At 38.6% G+C, this 18,996-nt stretch overlaps 2 protein-coding genes across 2 annotated transcripts in view; one reads left to right on the top strand and one right to left on the bottom strand.

The window, feature by feature from the left end:
* Positions 1-18,996, top strand: part of LOC139120378 (cytochrome P450 26B1-like) — a 62,810-nt gene that overhangs the window by 29,172 nt on the left and 14,642 nt on the right. The gene's annotated exons all lie outside the window — the stretch shown is intronic.
* On the bottom strand, positions 1,090-6,179 carry LOC139119537 (monocarboxylate transporter 3-like). Its single transcript, XM_070683380.1, has 4 exons — positions 6,150-6,179; positions 5,031-5,145; positions 3,730-3,873; positions 1,090-2,036 (listed from the first exon to the last, which is right to left on the bottom strand). Exons 1-4 carry the CDS (start codon positions 6,177-6,179, stop codon positions 1,090-1,092), a joined length of 1,236 nt encoding a protein of 411 aa, XP_070539481.1.

An 18,996-nucleotide genomic window follows, 5' to 3' on the forward strand; every position in this document is an offset into this window, starting at 1 on the left:
TGCATTTAATACATATTATATTTATGTACCAAGTTGGAGTGTTGACATAAAAATAGCGCTCATTGAAATGCATACATGTAAATATTATGAATACACACAGGCGTTGGTCTAACCTTTGAAAAAAAGAGGGTCGCAGTACAGGTACGTGCGGCTGCAGGCATTCGCGCGCCGATGATCGACAGCTTCATAGTATACCATCCATAACATTGTCAACGGATTGTGCATTAAATAATTGCGATGACTCATGGGGTTCTTCCGATCAAAAACTAGTGACAGAGCATTTTTGTTATTTAATCGCCTTAAGATGACAAGATCAATTGTCACAAACGTTAAAAAGGGCGCAAGGTCATAGTTGGTAGCGACCGTTGCTTGGGAGACCGATAAGTAAATATTGGTTGATTTATTTGATGGGTGGTCTTTTGCCGGTATGTTAGGGATGTCACCAACGGCAAATAATCACATTAGATTGAGAAACCAAACACGCTGATATGTGATCTATGATCTATATGGTTCCGGCTAAGGATCTTACTTGCCATGTTTTACTACTATCGGTATAGGCAGCATTTTATAAGAGAGCATTATTTTTGATATGTAAAACCAACAGCACTCATGCTGACAGTGGTAACCACGCCTTGCAGGATTGTGATATTCATCACGTACACCAAAACGCGAATGGTGTCTTTTTCATCTCACATTTCATCGCTTTACATAATAACGTGCGCATATGAAAATCGGCTTTGTCCTCTTCAAGTTTCCTTATAAATAAAATTTCTTAGTAGTGCCATAGGAGACCGAGTTTGTACAACTCAACGAGGTAAAAGGTGTAGGTAGCTTTGAAGTCCCAGAAGCTATGAATTTTGATGTATTTTCCACGGTTTTATTTTGCTTGCAATGAACCATATTTTGTTCTGCTCCTGAAATCATACCGAAATGAATACAATTCAACACTAAATCTCATTTTCAGACGATGGCGTAGCAAAATAACACAGGAAAGGCAAAACGTATATAGCCTTCATTCACCGTTGGTCATATCGCAGTCACCCGGTACCCCGAAATTGTATTTATTCTTTTCGTGTTAACACAAGATATTCACTCCTCACCTGCGATTGGAGGTCCTACAAGGGCTCCAATTCCGTGGCAAAGATTGCAAAATCCTAGAGCTGCAGGGAACTTCTTTACTCCGACAAAGTCTTTTAACGTGACGGCTAGCAGTGGATGGTACAGTCCATTCGCCAATCCAAAAATGCCGTACAAACACGCAAGGCCAATATACCGCTCGATGAAAATGCTGACAATATCGACCAGTCCACAGAGAAATAAACCTAACGCAGTCGCTCGTACAGGGGTCGTCAGGCCGACATCGATGAGGAATCCGTGACCTGCACGGCCTACAAGACTGATGGCCCCGGTGACTGTCATTAGAGTTGTCGGTAATGGGTATGGTACTCCGAACGACTCGACGCGGGCGACCAGGAAAAGAATGGTCGGATAGAACCCGATTGCGATGGTGAAATATGCAACCGTCATTAGAACAAATTTAGGATTGCAAAATAAAGTAAAATCTATTATCTTGGATAGAATTTTGAAAACTTTGCTCCTTTTAAACGTTTGAAGGGACTGCATATTAAACAAAAGTTTCCTGCGTTGATTGTTTGCATTTTCGCAAGTGTAGCCTCTGTGGTTTATTTCAAATCCGATTGAGGGTACATGCGGAGAATTGTTGACCATCTGTTCAAACACCCTGGAGAATTCTAAAGTAGCAGTCGCCCTGTCCCCCTCTTGGTCTAGAAGTTTCTTCTGTGGAGGAGGGCGGAAGAAGGCCCCAGAGATGCATATCTGAAAGTTCAATGCAGCTAGGAAGCGCATGGCGTTTCTCCAACCGAACCGGTCGATGAATATCTGATACAGTTGAGGTAGGGCTATCCAGCCAACAGCGAAAGCTGAGAACACTATTCCGTTGGCCAATGCGTATCGGCGTTTGAAGTATCTGGCGATGAAAGCGACGCTTAGGGTCGCAACTAAACCGTAACCAAATCCTAGGGGAAATACGAAAAAAGAGGAAATCAATTTCAAGTTTACCGGTATAAAGGAAAGTAGACAACGCCAATGTACAGAGTGCAGAAATCATCTCAACAAGAATGTGTGTTTTGGAAGAAGAAAAAAAACCTGTTGGAAGGTGTGGCATTCTTGACATAAGCAGGAAAATATGTTTCTTACATCATTACCTCTTGAATATTGGCAGCTATACACCAATCTCTTTTATTTTTATGACTTTTGCAAGTCGAAAGAATTGCTCCAAGACCTGTACACTGAAAATGCTTGTAGACATTTGTGGAAAAGCGTAGTTGAGAATGTAGATATTTTTTATAATCAAAGATATCACTGATTATCATTGCTATTGTTTCTTGATGTCTGTTAGATGTCATTACAATTTATACAATTTGAAACGCGTCATGTTAGATTGTCAAGAGATATGCCATTTCCAGTACAATGACCATGTAGTCTCCCAAAGTCTTCCGTTTTTGTCTGTGATACCATAATGAGAATCAAGATAAAATTCGTTGCAGCAGGATTAGAACACCTGACAGATGACGGAAATAGCCAATGATTATAGTATCGGAAAACGGCCCCTCTAGGGAAGAATTGTGTTTCGTACAACCTTTATCTAAAGCGCTTGAGTACAAAGAGGGGAATCAGTTTTCGGGGGCTACATTGTAACATGGATAACGACTAAGTATAGTGTGTGCAATGTCGCAACCAGTTATATATTACTTAAATTTACTTTTTAGTTTCCCTGGGAATACATGTACTCATGTAAATCGCAAATGTCAAATGATAAATGATGAAGCTTGGGACTTGTACAAGCTGGCTGAATTCAGGATAGGGCGGCAAATTCAGAGAGAACGTCCTGAACTGTACCTAATATTTTTAATAGCACAGTTGTCATAACACAATGTAATCCACAGTCCCATGTCTGTAATCCCATGACTTGATTAATCCAATAAATCGTTTCGTTGATCAAGTCTAGCAAACTAAAAAATCCTATTCGTGAGCGTGTTTCTGTACCATAGCTATTCCCGTTGATGAATTAAATCCCCACACCAATAATTAATTCTTTGAAGTCAGGATATCATCAGGTCACACATAAACATTTGGTTAGGCAAGCGTTAAAATTAAGAGCATTATACTTTATTAAGGAACTGAAAACTTAAAATGATAACATATATTACCGGATAGACTGGTTGCCGGGGTTATGAATTCTCCCGTTTCATGTTGCAGGACTCAACAAAGCCAACTTTTGATGACAATGGGGTTTCATTTCATTCGAAATGTTTTCGAGTCGCGAAATGCAACCACGGAATAGGTTAGACACAACTTCATTGAAGATTGGCAGACTATGCGACTAAATAGTCGCGACTTCTGATCCTGCGTATCATAGCTGTTCTCGTGACAGATCGGGTATAGAGTTTCAATAACCACAGACCTCAGGGTCTGTATGTTCTGGGATATGTCTGCCTGAACATGGTTGACGTGTTGCCCAGCGCATCGCCGTATACTATGTATCAGGGTAACCTTGTCTTATCGTACCATCAACAAACAGTGTTCAATGTTGGTTTTTACCAGTCAATAGATTCATATTATGTTGTATACGTACGCAACCTCTCCATAGGCCATACAGTGTTCAATATTGGTTTTTACTTGTCAATAAGATTTATATGTTGTACGTACCTGTAACCACTCCATAGGCTATGTATAAATGAGACAGTTGAGTGGCAAATGAACTGCCCACAGTTCCTAAGGTAGCAATAATACCGCCTGATATGACGACCACACGACAACCGAGATAGGAATTTAGGGCACTGGAAATCGGACCTTAAAATGAAACAATGTACAGAAGCGTTGTTACAGAGGAAGTAACCAGCAAAAATAAAATCTTTAGATTTAGTGGGACTTTTCCACGCGCCATTAATCCAGTGTAACATTTGTCAAAAAAAGTTCAGAATTACATCTAATATGCAGACTCTAATTTTACGACGAATAGACTTTGTATATGTAAATTATTTGTAAAATGTGAAATAGTCTATTATTATATCGTCAGTCGGTTGTAGATTATATACTAGTGGTGATCAATCGACCAACTGATTGATCAAACGTGTGGTGTCGATAAATGATGGGCAGGTAACCCAACTACCCCATTACACGGAGCAATGGTTTGCGACGACCGATAGAGATCTATTGACGGCGATACTTAATGTCATGAACGTTGGTGGTGCTAGTAAAAATCAGACATCTGAACAGTCAAAAATGTTACAGAGCGTACGACTGGGTCGTGGAAATGCTGATTTTAACTTGCCCGACATTTACGAAGATATAAAATATAGATAACCTAAGTGAAACCGCGACATTTCAAAATATGTCTATTTGTTAATATTGACCTTATATTTACAGTAATTGGATTGTTGGAAGTTAAACCAGTGAGTAATTGTGTGTGTCCGAGTTCAATCGTAGAAATACGTAGATTTGACTTTCAGTGACTGGACCAGTTTTCACACGGCATATGAATGTTGACCCGTAGAACGAAATGTCAACTGTCGCGTCGTGTCAATATCAGTTCTACGCAGGGACTTAGCTACAAATTCCCCTCATTGAGACGACCGAGTGTGACACTTGTCGCCTTTAAAATTGAAAACATTGAAGAGTGCACGTAGTCTTTGCATTTGGACATCACCTGTTGCCAATCTACAGTGCGTCCTTCACATTGGTTACCTTTATGATGACGTCATAGCGCTCAAAAAATCCAGTTTCTACATTTTACAGTACAATGTAACGGTCAAGAAACCGAAAAAGGCTCATATGCATGTATGTGTCCCACTTCTATTGTAACTCTACTCGTCCTTGCTCCGAGTCAGCGTGTGTGCGTGACCTCGCAGTCGTACTCTTAAGAGTTTTATAATGTGGATTAGGTCGAGGAACTATACGAGCATTCATGAAATGCTTGCAACGCCATAGACAAACAGCTATTTGCGTACCTGTCGCCAAGGTTACGAATAAGGCAGTGCCACTGATGCCGGCAACTTTGCCGACACCGGTACTGAAGTGTTCCTTCAGGCTGACGACGAACGGACCGAAGCCGGTTAAACTGCCCTGGGAGAAAAGCAATGCAAGTGTGCTGCTATGACAACTATCCAGCCCCAACCACCGTCGGGTGGGTCATCTTCATAGACAACTTTTGGAAGCATTCGTCCACCGGGTGACTTTTTCTTACTTTTCATAATCTATTCGACATTTACCAATTTGGACCCCTGCAAAAACAAAGACAATTAAACAAATAAACAAGCAAAAACAATCAAAGTGATGGTAATATACTGGAAAGGACCCTGCCATGAAAAAATAAATCCCTGAGGTTGAAAGACCAAAAGGCCGCCTGGACGGAATTTATGACGGACGTTACAGAAAGTCAGCAACACTCTACTCAAGGGAGATCACATAAAGAACAACGTGCCCAATTCGTATGATATTTCCCCATACACAAGGCGTATCGGCTTAGTACTCGATTCAAAAGACGAAGTTCCTCATCACGAGAAATATGTTCTGGTACTATCACACGCATTTACCTCTATTTAATATACGTGGAGACGCCAGATCTGTACAGGACACCCCTTCATCGTACTCACAGCTAAAATGTGCAAATTTTGGGATTGTGAATTTTCGAGGCAGAATGCTCGGACGCAATTTTTTTTTTTTAATTTATAGGATGGTTTAATTTATCAATAGAAAAACATGAGATAGCTTATAATGCATAATCACTGATGTCAAACTGACTTTTATGAATCCCTGACCAAAGTTCATCGATCAGCAATTCTACAGACCGTATATTGTCCCTTTCAAATGCTCAAAATTGCGCAATACTTCAGCATGTGTTCACCACAGCTTCAAATTCAAAACCACACAGAAAAAAGTAGAACGAAATTTATTTGCGCTGTAACGCTCCTCTTCATACATCATATCATGTGTGCTCGAAGCGGTGTAATGAAACATTTAGAAAATGAAAGCCATGCTTACCTGAAAAAATTGTGGGAACAATTCAAGACTGAATTGGTAATGTCAGTTTAGGTCATTGAAAATACCTAGGTCGATCGTGATCTTACAGAACATGCACAAAGTAAGATTTCTGGCATAACGTCGCAATACATTAAATATTTGAAAAGTGAAATTAAAAAAGGCAATATTCACTAATTTATCTTGCAGACTGGTGTTCGTTTAGATATAAAAAGTGTCTTATTTACCTAGCTGTGTCACTGATTCTGGATCCCCACGTGTTCGGCGTTCGCTTGGGTGTAGTGCACGTGAATTCAAGTGTTCACTGGCGGATATAAAACCGGCGGACTGGTATGCGCCGGTAAGTTTAGCATTACATTTGGTCACTGAGATCTGAACGTAATTGACACTTGTATGTTTGAACGCCCTAACCCTGTGTCCAAAAGCCGAGATTAAAGTAAACAAAGCAGTCACCTCGTTCTCGTGTTTGTCAATTTAGACCATTGTTGCGTCATTATTGCACGTACAGAGTCAGCTAAGCATTGCCCACGTCATAAATATTGTCAATCCATAGACAGTGGTGGCTAACGATTGACTGCCAGTCCTATATTTTGACACGTGTCGGCGGCAATTAACCTGGAGTGATGCTGACTGATTATTGTGATCTTTCTGTCACGATGTTTGAGGTGTACATACAAATTGATGTACCGGTGAGTTGAAGTTACCCTGGCAAAATATACATATGACGATGTCCGAACCTCAAATCAGACATGAAATAGCAGTATCTGAGGAAGGAAACGTTTACTTTGCTTATTATAATAAAATAAGAATTTCATTGAGCAATAGTATTTCATCATTTTTTCCGGTTATTATAAAGGAAAAAAGGGGGCAAGCCCTACAAAGAGATTACGTATACGTTCCCACCGTCCTGTTGACAGAAGTATTTTTTAATGTCAAAACGACCTAATCCAAAAGCTGAGCCAGGCTAGGAAGTTTTCACACCACATGTTGGCGGTCACACCGACCTAATAGAGTAATCACGCAGGCAGTGTGAACAACCGCGAGTACATTTTCTTTCGTATTTTCCCTCGGAAAGGGCACACGTATTCGTGTATGGCACCTGTCAAGACTCGCAATTCCTACCCGCAGCCGTCGTAACCGCCTTAATGCCACAGTAAGCTTAGTAGGTTAATATCTGGAAACGATGGAAACTTGCCTCCGTTTACCGTATAATATAGGAGAGGAAAGTTTTGAAATAAGTTGCTGTAAGGATTCATTCTTACTGGTGGCAAAGGAAAATGCATTCTAATTCGGATCGCTAATCCTTCAATTATACTGACATTCAGCAATAATTTGGCGCGACCAAGCAGGGAAATTTTTCTCGAAAATCACGCTGTTGTCATCTCCTGACATGTTTCTTGAGAGATTTCATAGAAAACGACGAGATACATTTTTGTTCTTTGTGTGACCGCCGTTCACTGTAGTAATATAACTTTTCAACCGGTCAACTTTTTACCACGTTTGCTATATCACTTCAAAGACTATTCTCGCCTGACTAAACCATTTTCTCGCTCAGCTGAGATGTACTCTTAGACTGTCAATCTGCACATTATATCATGCGTAGATGTATGTTGGGTATAGTGGCAAGTGTCACGTGAATTCGTTTTGAATTTTTTGATTTTCGTGAAATTTTCGATTCCCCTTCACTCTGAACATGACTATCGTACATCAACAACGCGATGAAGAGACAGTTTTGAAATCGAGGATGATTTCTCAACCTTTCAAGGATATACATGTAATGCATCTTTCGACGGCAATACTTTATGAAGTTTTGGTGAGAGTGAGTTCGTGAAACGAATATGCGGGGAGAGTTGTGGTGATGTGGTCTGCCATATATGTTTACAGGGGACGAGACTGCATAACAAGTGGCCGTAACTTTTGATGATTTTTTCGCTATTTTTCTTTTGTATATATGTCAATTGCAAGTTCTTATTCTTCTCCCCGAAATACCTACTATTCAGCTTGCCAACACAGCATGTATGGGTGCCAAAACGATGCTTACAGTTGGATTCTAGCCCGGACTAGAATTCACTCGTCAAAAATAATAATGCCAGTCTACACATGCACAAGCTTAGTTAGCGGATTTGAATACTGTGTATCACAACATGCCTTGGGGAGTAGAACAAGAAACTGTAGTTGACAGTAAACATCAAAACAGTGGGGAAATCATGAAAAGTTGCAGCTACTGGCCTCTTAAAAGGGACAGTAACGCTGCATCAATCCACTTTTTGGCAGTTACTGGAAATTCCCCCAACCGTGACCACGTGACCCGCATTTTCATGATCTCCTCTCTAATTCATGTGGAGCTGTGTCGGTGTCTACGTGCAACAGTGCATGGTTTACAGACAGAGAGTGCATGCTGTCCGGGGTTACTCTGGTGCTGAAACGATAGACCGCAGGCAAAGTCCGTACTTCCAGTGACGGAGTGGGTAAACTTCCGTTTGGATTGCGACGAGGAACGAGACTTTCTGTAAATAAGTTTGTAATAAAACGGGTCAATGATATCTCATATGGAACACGCCAAGATATATCTTAAGCTTGGCAGGGCAATGGGAGTTCACATGTCGGAGCAATTTTGCATTGTAAAAGTAAGCGTACGAACCCGCAGGGGCAAAAGGTCCTCAAACGACACAATCAATATTTTCACTATACTTGCCATTCTTGACTGAACAAAAAAACAAAAACAGAAAACTAAAGAAACCACGTTTATTAAAATTTTAACAAGTAATTATTGCTTTGTCACTTCATATGCACTCGTGTATGTATGAATGTTTGTAAGTACGTATGTAATGTATGTATGCATGTTTGTGTGTATATACATGTATGTGTAAGTATGATATGTATGTAAACAGATGACCAGATTTTGCTTGCACATGCCATCATGGTACAACTGTTAATATCAATAAAGATATATATATATATATATATATATATATATATATATATATATATATATATATATATATATATATATATATATATATATATATATATATATATATATACATATATATATATATATATATATATATATATATATATATTATATATATATATATATATATATATATAATATATAGATGTCCTCGTGGGATATTACAGTGCTTGATGCGAAAAGCAGATTTTTCAAATTACTTCAAGTACACAGTAATATCTGTTCCTTAAGGTGAAGTACTACGAATTACGTCAAAATTAGGTTGTGGTGTCATTTTCTTGAAACTTTGCACAAATATTCTTGGAAGTTGTGCAAGTGCAAAAATGAAATAAAAAATGGGGGTCACCACGCTCGTTTCCATGGAAACGGACGTTAAACTGGCGTCGTTAGAAATAAATAAAAATGATATAATTCACTTAAACTAAAGAAAGCAATTATAAAACGCTTAGCAAATGAGTTAATTTTAATAAATACCAAGACTTAAGATCCATATCTATCGAATGTATAGTTTTCATGATGTTTGTAAAGAAATTTTAACATAAGTATCGATTACAAAATGACGATATCGAAATTATATCACTACATAATTTTCGAACTTTCTTCCTTTCGCTTTGAATGGTGTCATTTTGACCAAACTTGGCGAATAAAATCCTGACATAATACCATTTAGTTTACACTTTTAATAAAAGGGTGTCACCACGCTACTTTTTACAATATCTCCAGGTGAATGGGTAATATGCGCCATGTAAATGGGAGAGAAATGTTAATTTTTCGCTCATATTGAATAAAAACCAGCTTCCTAGGGGGTCAAAATATGACAAGGTTACAGGTCACATGTATTTCTAAGAGACTGGGTCAAAAAATTAGGTAAAAGCGCAATTTCAACAATGACAGGTGATGTTAAATACATGCGCTACAAAATAACCCATTTGCGGCAGGCTGGAGTTAAAACTGCGCAGAAACGTTCTAAAGCGTGTGCGCGTCCGAATTCGTCGCCCTTTACCTTAATGTATCTTCTGAAGACAACTTACAGGTTGAATCGTATGACGAGAGAGGTGATTCATTATCTGTTGATATGAACGGAACGTCTATTCTGCGTGTTTTTTCGTGAAAAGTTCTAGATTTAACTCTCGATGAATGTTTATCTTGGAATGACCATGATATTGGTTGTATGTGTTCTACAATAAGCAAACAGATTGGTCTCATACGTAGACTGCATTCCTATATATCTAATGATTGTTGCATTATTTATACCATGGGTACTATTGCGTTGTTCAGGGTAACACCAACGTATATAATCTAGACAAACTTTTTATTCTAGGTGGTTATAGGTGGTAACAGAGGGACGTCCTTTTCACAGGCGTAAAAAGTTCAGATCTTTGACATTTTTAACGAACCATAATCCTTGCAAATAGTCCCTGACATTATTAATGCCCCTTGCAGGGAAACTGTTTTGTGTTTTGTTTTTTTTTGGTTTTTTTTTGTTTTTTGTTTTTCTTTTTTGGGGGTTTTTTTGAGTGAACACATGCACATATCACGAGAACGTTACACCTAAAATGAATTTAGAAACTATATCATCAAATTTCGCAACAAAAGGAGTACGTGTGGCGGCCATTCCCAAAGTTTCGAATTTTAAATATCGCAAAATGTTGGGTAATTTGTTTCACTAGTTCCAAAGTTTGCACGGTAATCCCCGATTTTTATTGTTGATTTGGTAAAAGAATGGTTGAAAATTTCATTGAGGAAAGTTTGAGCAAAAGTTTAAGTCTTTCACTTTCGTGATCATCACAAAAAAAAAAACATTGCGTTTCGAGGTTTACGACAACTTTAACAAAGATGAAAACAAAAGACTAGAATCTTGAGTCTGATGTACATGAAAAATAAAATCATCCACACAGTCCGTGTGGCTTCGATTTCCTGGGCAGAGAGATCTGTCGTTCCTATAGATCTGATTTGTTCATGACGTGCACACCTGTTGGTCATGAAACGAACGATTTATCTTTCTGATGGAAAGGTGGCGTGTGTACGATAAATTGAGGACGTTCCGATTGTACATGTTGTTTGAGCAATCTTATGTTTGTAAGTTGTAACATGTATATGTAACTATACACACACTTCTTGCCGGATCTATAAGCATACAAATGCATGGTACCGGTTGTTCTGTTATTGTTTATCAAAGGAGACCATGATTGCAACGTTTTGCCTCACACGGGGAGTTTCATCAAAGGATGCAAAAAGTACAATTATATTGGATTATTCATGGTCATACCAGAAAAGAGATAAACTTTTAATTTCGTATTTACTTATTTTATTTCGAAGGTAAACATGCTGTCGTTTATTTTTGTTTTGTTTGGTTTTTGTGTTTATTGGGAGGGAGTTGTAAATGTACCGACTTAAGACAGTTCAAGGGAAAAGTCAACACACAGCGATTAGTCAGGTGCCATGGTTTAGCAACAAAAAAGAGCAAGATCATTACACGGATGACAAAAGTGCCAAATTTGCTACAGAGGTAGCAAATTACAGACAAAACATATAATTGGTGCAACATTGTGATGACATCATGAAACAAAAAAGACAACCCAAAATTAAAAAATGGCCGATTATGAAGTTAACGATGCCTAGGTCAATAGCCCCTGACAACAGTGGCAATACTGCATGTTATTAAAATCCTGGACTACAATTCTAAGGTGCTTTTGGATATCTTCCGTACGCCAAGAACTGGGAGCACATTTAAGATGACATTCAACTGCTACATTTTTTAAATCTAACCCACTGCTCCAAAAAACAAGGCGTCGTTGCATATTATATTGACCTAAAAGCTGGGCTGTTTTCGATCGCTGTCCAGACGTTGTTTCAAATTCAAGGGGAATGTCTCGCGAGATCTCAGAGAAATTAGCATTTTCAGAGTTCCTTACCGGTGCGTCAAGAAAAGCAAGTAAAGTACTCATTCGTATTTCAATTTTAAGCCAAATAAAAATCAAGTTTATTTCCATTAAGGTAGAATAGGCCTCGGGGACAGATATTCGGACTCTCAAACTTTTACAATTCTTTTCTGGTCTAGCACTAGTGGGTTCAATTTAAAGCGCTTAGTTTTTTTTTAATCGAAAATTTTATTTTTCTCTTTAGAGTTAACACAGGGATGGCGGCCATTTTGAATTTCAAATATCGGTAAATCTTGGGTAATTTGTTTCTCTAGTTCCAACATTTGCACGGTGAACCCCGATTTTTATTCTTGATTTGAAAGTTTTAGAATGGTTGAAATATTCCTTGAAGAAAGTTTGAACAGAAGTTTCTTTCACTTTTTAGGCGCATACTTATGGAAGACTGGTCACGACATGCGACATGCGAGTTTTTTTTTTTAACTGCGACCTGGGAGTTCTTAAACTGCGACATGCGAGTTGTAAAACTAATATGGCGTTTGCATACATGTCATTTCGTTCTCTTCCTGACGATGGATTACAGAGGTAGAGACGAGCTTTAATTTCTGCATATAGTTCTACAATGGATACACCCTGGGAGAAATTGCGGCCACGTAAGGACCCAGACATGTAGGGAAGCGAAGACCGGTCACGACCAGCGACATACGACCGGCGTCTTTCAACTGTGATCTGCGACCTAACCCTAACCCTAACGCTAACTAACCCTAAGTTATGCCGTTACAATTTTTCTGTCCCTTGGCCTAACCTCCAGGGTTGAGAGCAAAGTAAGGCTTTTTACGAGAGAAACCCTAACCCTAACCCCTACCCTAACCCTAACCCCTAACCCTAACCGCAGATCGCAGTTTTAAAAACTCGCATGTCGCATGTCGTGACCGGTCTTCCATACATACTACCTTAATCCGACATTACTTTTTTTAAGAAAACCCATTTACCCTAGAGTGGTTTCACATATTTAAAAGTAACTCTTGTATTACACGTATAGCAGCTAGTCGTTTTCCAAGGATCGAAGAGATCACAAAAATGAAAATGACGATAGTTTTCACGGATTCACGTCGATACACATTGCTTTTGGTTTCGTCAGTACGCTTTCAATCAATAATCATTCTTATAACAACGATGTTACCCCGTGTATTGTTCGAATGTCAATCTACCCTGGGCTTTATCGAAGCAACATGCTCACCACTCAAGTTTGCGTTTATTTTCCCTCCTGAAATAGGTCGTTTGAAGTGCCAACTGCTAACAGGTAAAAATTCTTGATTGTCAAATTCTCGAAACCAACATTTGAACGGTGATTGAGTGTCACGCTTCTGATGCGTCATCGTTGTCTGACCTTTTAGAATGTGTATGACAAATGACAAACGAAACTCAGACTTATTATTTACTGTCCCTCATCACCACTTGCACGATACGTTTACTTTGCACGCACGAACTGGTCACGAGGGTACCAGCATAGGTTTGTTTCCTACAAGGCTTAAGAGTCGCCCCAAACAGTCTGTTTCACGAGGCCCTAGGCTCAAAATGACGCTTATTACGTCTGCATTTGGCGAAGAATGACAAGGATTTTCGATGAGGTGTATTACGAGTTTAACTGTTGAATGGGCGTGAAGCCACAGCGGTATTTTCTAACCATTGTACAGGTAAAACGTGATACAATCTATCTCTGAAAGGAAAGCAGTAACATCAGACTTTCTTCTGAGACAATGCATATAAATAGCAGTAAATACCTGTGATGGCGCTGTACATTATTACGTGCACCTACTCCCAACGGGCCATCGTCGCAGAACACTAGCTCTGGGTACTAGCAACAGCTTGTGTCGATATCCCATTCGGGAACGGAAACAAAGCTCTGTTCCGCGAGGACGCCAACTATCACACTATGATATTTTGAAATGTTTATCATCTGATAAGTGCACTTTCTGTTAGATTTCCTTCAATGTTAACTAATTTATTTACCCACTTTTCCGCCACTCTCTCAGGGCTGTCAATGTTTTTCAGAATAGAAGGGTACAAGTGAAAGAACAGGAGGGAACAGCCTTGTACGGAGCGAAGCGGAGCAAGGCGTGCGGCAAGCGCACGCGGGGGGAGGCCAGGAGGGGGTGTCCCCCCTCCTGAAGCTGAAGCTTTCCTAATTATTCATCTTCAATTGGTGGCCTGCGGTGGCACTTTTGAGGGCAATTTACTGTCAAGTTTATTATAACTGAAGTATCAAAAGTAACATGAAATTGAATCTTGTGAAATAAATTATGAAAGACAAACAGAAGTATTTCAGAGTTTATATGTTTATTGATACACCAGGTTATTATTATTTGCATACAAATTCCGTTGAATTACAACCTGCTTAATAAAGATCATAATCTGAACCATAATCAGAATCACTGAAGTACTCATCCAAGCCCAAGGCTTGTATGGCAGTACCAGCTGACAATACCTCAATATCTCAGGCTGATGAAACAGTAGCTTCAGAAACTACATCTGCAAAAACTATTTCTTCAGATGTAGCTTTAGAAACAACACCTGCAGAAACTATTTCTTAAGAAACAACATCTGCAGAAAGTAATTCAATAATTGTAATACGTTCCCATTCAAAAACAGCTAATCGTATTAGAATTTTAAAAAATCTTGTCCCCACTGCAAAACTGATGTCATAACGTCACGACAAAAAATTCCAATTTACATCTGGTTGATGCTGCTGTAATTTTATTTTGTCTGTTTCAAGACCTCTCCTCAGAGTTACCGGCTATGAATTTCCAGTGTGAAAATTTACAAATGTAATGGGGTAAATACGAGACCATTACCAGAGACAATTTGAGTAGACGCTACGTCATACAAACAATTACATACTCAAGTTTACATCCGCTAATGAAATTGCGTGGCTTCGTTGTCCGTCGGCCTCTCAATCGACAAGATTGAGAATATGCTGATTTGTTTACGTAGTAAATCCTTGCGCGTGAAAGTATACAATCAAATCTTTTCTCCTGATGACTATCTATTCTGATATCCTTCACAGTAGTCCGAGTTTTGTCGAAACCCACGCTGGCCAAGTGGGTAGGCTCACTTCGCTTCATGCATGATATATCCATATTCAAAACATGGTTTACCGCCGTACGTGCAAGATACCGCGAAAGTATATAGTCAAACCTAGCCAAAGTTTGTGATTGCCCTAAACATTAAAAAATGTTGGTCTTGGTAAATGATTTTGAAGGATCGGAATACCGATATTTGCTTTTGAGGAAAGATTTCGGATGTCTGAAAATATTTATCGAACTTCAATACTCGGGCCTTCGAAACAACCACAGTACACAGCATGTACTACCGTAAGAATACATTTCATAGAACGGCGGCTTGGTGCAAACAAATTCAGTGGTAGTCAAAACTCACTAAAAATTATGTCAATCCCCACAAAGTTTTTTTTTGCGTTGAGTAAACGATTCTTACTCATTGTAAAGAGTGTTCACGATCTGCAAACGGGAAAACAAATCAAAAATTCCAGTCGCTAAATACACGTAATGCTATGGCACTTTGCTCAGACGCGGCGTGAAATCTACATTGCATGCTATACCATTGATGGATTGAACCCCCGATCACTGAAATTCTTCAGGAAAATAAAATGATTTACAAATATGAACATTACTTTTATATCCAGAACTGTGTAAGCCTCTCGGGGTCTTTTTTGGACCCATAAATCCAACGTGGCTGTCGTTCTTTTCGTAGCCATATCGATCGTGTACGTCCGAAAACCAATCAGAACACGCAAAGCTTTTTGACAGTACCAATTGAAACCAATCAGAAATTGGCTACCATCGAGCCTTAGGGGCTGTGCCTCTGTAGTACAGCCTGGCCAACGGTAGAATTGGGAAAGCATAACGTGTGTAAAGATTATTGCAGGCCTTGAATAGGGAAAACAGGCGGCGGCAAAACGGTGTCAGACGGCGATTTGCGACCGGTGACCGGCTATAATTGACAGCCCTGCTCTCTTGATTTCGCCAATGCTGGTTTAAACCGTTTGTTCGCAGACGCTAGATATACTAGTATTAGAGAACAAACATGACGTCGCCATTGCCGTTGTGCATCGTTGCATATATACCATTACTACTCTAACAAGGGTGATTTTGAAAGCATTTCTGTCAATTCTTATCATTGTATTACTGTAGCAGTCATTTAGCGAGGGATTCATTTGATGTCTAAACCTTACAGGCCGCCTAGACCCGGGAAAGGTGTTACATGGTTAGGCCAAAAAAAGAAAAAGAAATGTTTCTGGTCAGCGCGCGCGTCACTTGAACAACAGCGCGTCACCCTTCTTTTTCTGTTTGTGGCCGGACGCCGTGGCTGACACCAAACCAAAATGGCTGAAGAGAAAGAGAAAATTCTTTGGGGGCATGATCAGTGACTGCATGAACAGTATATATGTGACTATATTGATAAAACTATAAAACTGACCCTCCTCCCTCCCTTGAGGGGAAAAAAATAAAAATAAAAAAATAATAAAATTCGCGTCGCCGCACCATTTTTTAAAGAGAGACCTGACCAGAAACATTTCTTCTTTTTTTTTGGCCTTATTCATAGTGGTAAATTTTCTCATATTTGTCGCAAATAATTATCCATGTAGCGAGATCTGAGAAGATCTCTGATGATCTCTGACTCCTTAACTTCATTGTATTTGTACGGAATGTAAAAGAAAATACTTGATTGGTGATGGGAAGGGACAATTAGAAACCCATGCATCGAAATAGGATAAATAACCGTTCACCATCGGCCGATAGATCTCTCTGAACAATTTTCATCTGTAGACTGCCAAGCTTGTTTTGAAATACTTTTTTAATCCAGATTCCCGCGTAAGGCTTAATTATTGACACATTCTAAATAAAATGTTCTCGGCAAAACAAAATCTTTTGCATTTTTCAGACTCTTCAACTCTTTGTTGTGACGTTATGAAAACTCGTAATGTATGCAGGACGTGATACAAGAATGATACAATAGGTTATTTAAGAGTGATGTAAGAGGTGCATGTAAAAGTTATGCAAAAGGCGATATGAGAGTGATGTAAGAGGATATAGAGTGATGATGTCAGAGATAATGTAAGGGTGATATAAGTAAGAGGCGATTTAAGAGTAACGTACGTAAGAGGCAGTGTAAGAGTGATGTGAGAGATAACGTAGACGTGATGTAAGAATTACGTAAGAGGGATGTAAAATGTTGTGTGAGAGATGATCTAGGATGTGATGTTGGAGGTGCAGAATGGCGCGGCACAATGGAGCTCGAAAGTGCCATCGCCATCAAACTAAAACGTTTCTAAATAAGATTTACTTTTATTGCCTTTCCTCTACCAGAACCTCCGGATGTAGTGATGCACCTTTGATGTGGTTAGTTTCGCCCTCCCCCGTTTTCTGCCTCTTCGATCTTCAATGGACTGAAGCGAGAGTTTAAAAAGTCAATTTTTAGCTACTATAGACTATAGTCTATAGAACCTCTTGGGATGGGTATCCGTCCGGCGTCCGTCGTCAGTCTGTATGTATGTATGTATGTATGTATGTATGTATGTATGTATGTATGTATGTATGTATGTATGTATGTCCGTTTGTGAGGCGTCCGTCCACTCAAATATCTTGAGAACCGCAGTACTTACTGATTTGATATTTGTTGTGTAGATGAAAAATATGATTTTGAGAAACTATTTTTTTAATTTTTTGATATTGTTGAAAATAGGCAAATTAATGCCAAAAAAGGTGTTTTTGGTAAAAAATCTTCTTCTTCATAACCGCTGGTCAGACAGCTTTTTTATTTGGTAGTACAGGTCCCTAGGGATAACCAACTTAGATTTGTTCAAATTGTGATGAAATATGCAAATGTGTATTTTTAAGGAATTTTTTTGTCATTTTTGGTCAAAATTTGACTTACATTGTATGTAATTCTTGTACTGTATAAACCCTATCAATTCACCCAGAAAAAAATAATATGATTTTAAATAATTGAATTAATTAGGAAATCATCAAAGCCAAAATAATTTTAGTGTGGAATTATCAGAAAGTTCAACTTTTTTTGACAGCTCATAGTGAAATGCTTACCATCTTGGAGGATTAAAACATGTAAAGGCAACTTTCCTGAATCCCAACTTTGATATATTCTGAACCACCATTTATGTTATCTAAAAGAAATTGCTCATAATAGTTTGTCATGATAGGGTGGTCAAATAAATAGAGATAGAGAAAGTTCTAATTTCCATTTATGGTCGACTTGGTAAGGATAAAATAAGATTACTTTTTGAGGAAAAAAATAGAGTGGTCAATTAAAAGAGTGGTCAAAGTGATAGGGTTTTTATGGTAAAGCTGGACTGTAAGATTCCTCATGTGCTATTTATAGCAATTATGCAATCTGTGTAAACAGTGCAATGAAAGTGTAACATGATTTCTTATAATGCTTTTGATGACCTTGAACTTCTTAAGTTTCAAACAATTTGTCTCTTCAGTGTGCTTTCTCTGAGTACTACAGTCTCAACTTATTCAACAGAACTTACTTACAATGTTAATTTGAAAGTTAAAATGTGCTTAGTTAATAGGATGAAAATACTGATATTAAAAGATAACCAGCTCAAGATTCTTTATAACCTGACAGATATGCTGTTTTTTATGACGTAAATCTTGATTTAAGCAAGTCTTGTTTACTTTAATTAGAATGTAATTAACTCTCGTTTATTTGCTATTATTGACTTATATAGTCTGATGAAATAAGCAAATCTGTATTTTTACGGAATTTTTTTCCATTTTTGGTCAGGCCATCCTGAAATGAGCAATCAAAGATATCCACCTTCTTCATCAATACATGTATCACAAAAGGTTATTCTCTACATAACACAGCAGAGCTCTGTCAACTGTTGAGTCGCTTGTTTTTTTCAAAACCGCTGGTCAGACAGCTTTAATATTTGGTTTACATGTCCCTAGGATGACCTTACTGAGATAATTTCATACAGTCAGGAAATACCTAATTTTGTATCCATGTCTATAGTAGCTTCAGGACTTTGGCCCTATT

Source organism: Ptychodera flava, chromosome 20, assembly GCF_041260155.1.
Source record: "Ptychodera flava strain L36383 chromosome 20, AS_Pfla_20210202, whole genome shotgun sequence".
Taxonomy (NCBI): domain Eukaryota; kingdom Metazoa; phylum Hemichordata; class Enteropneusta; family Ptychoderidae; genus Ptychodera; species Ptychodera flava.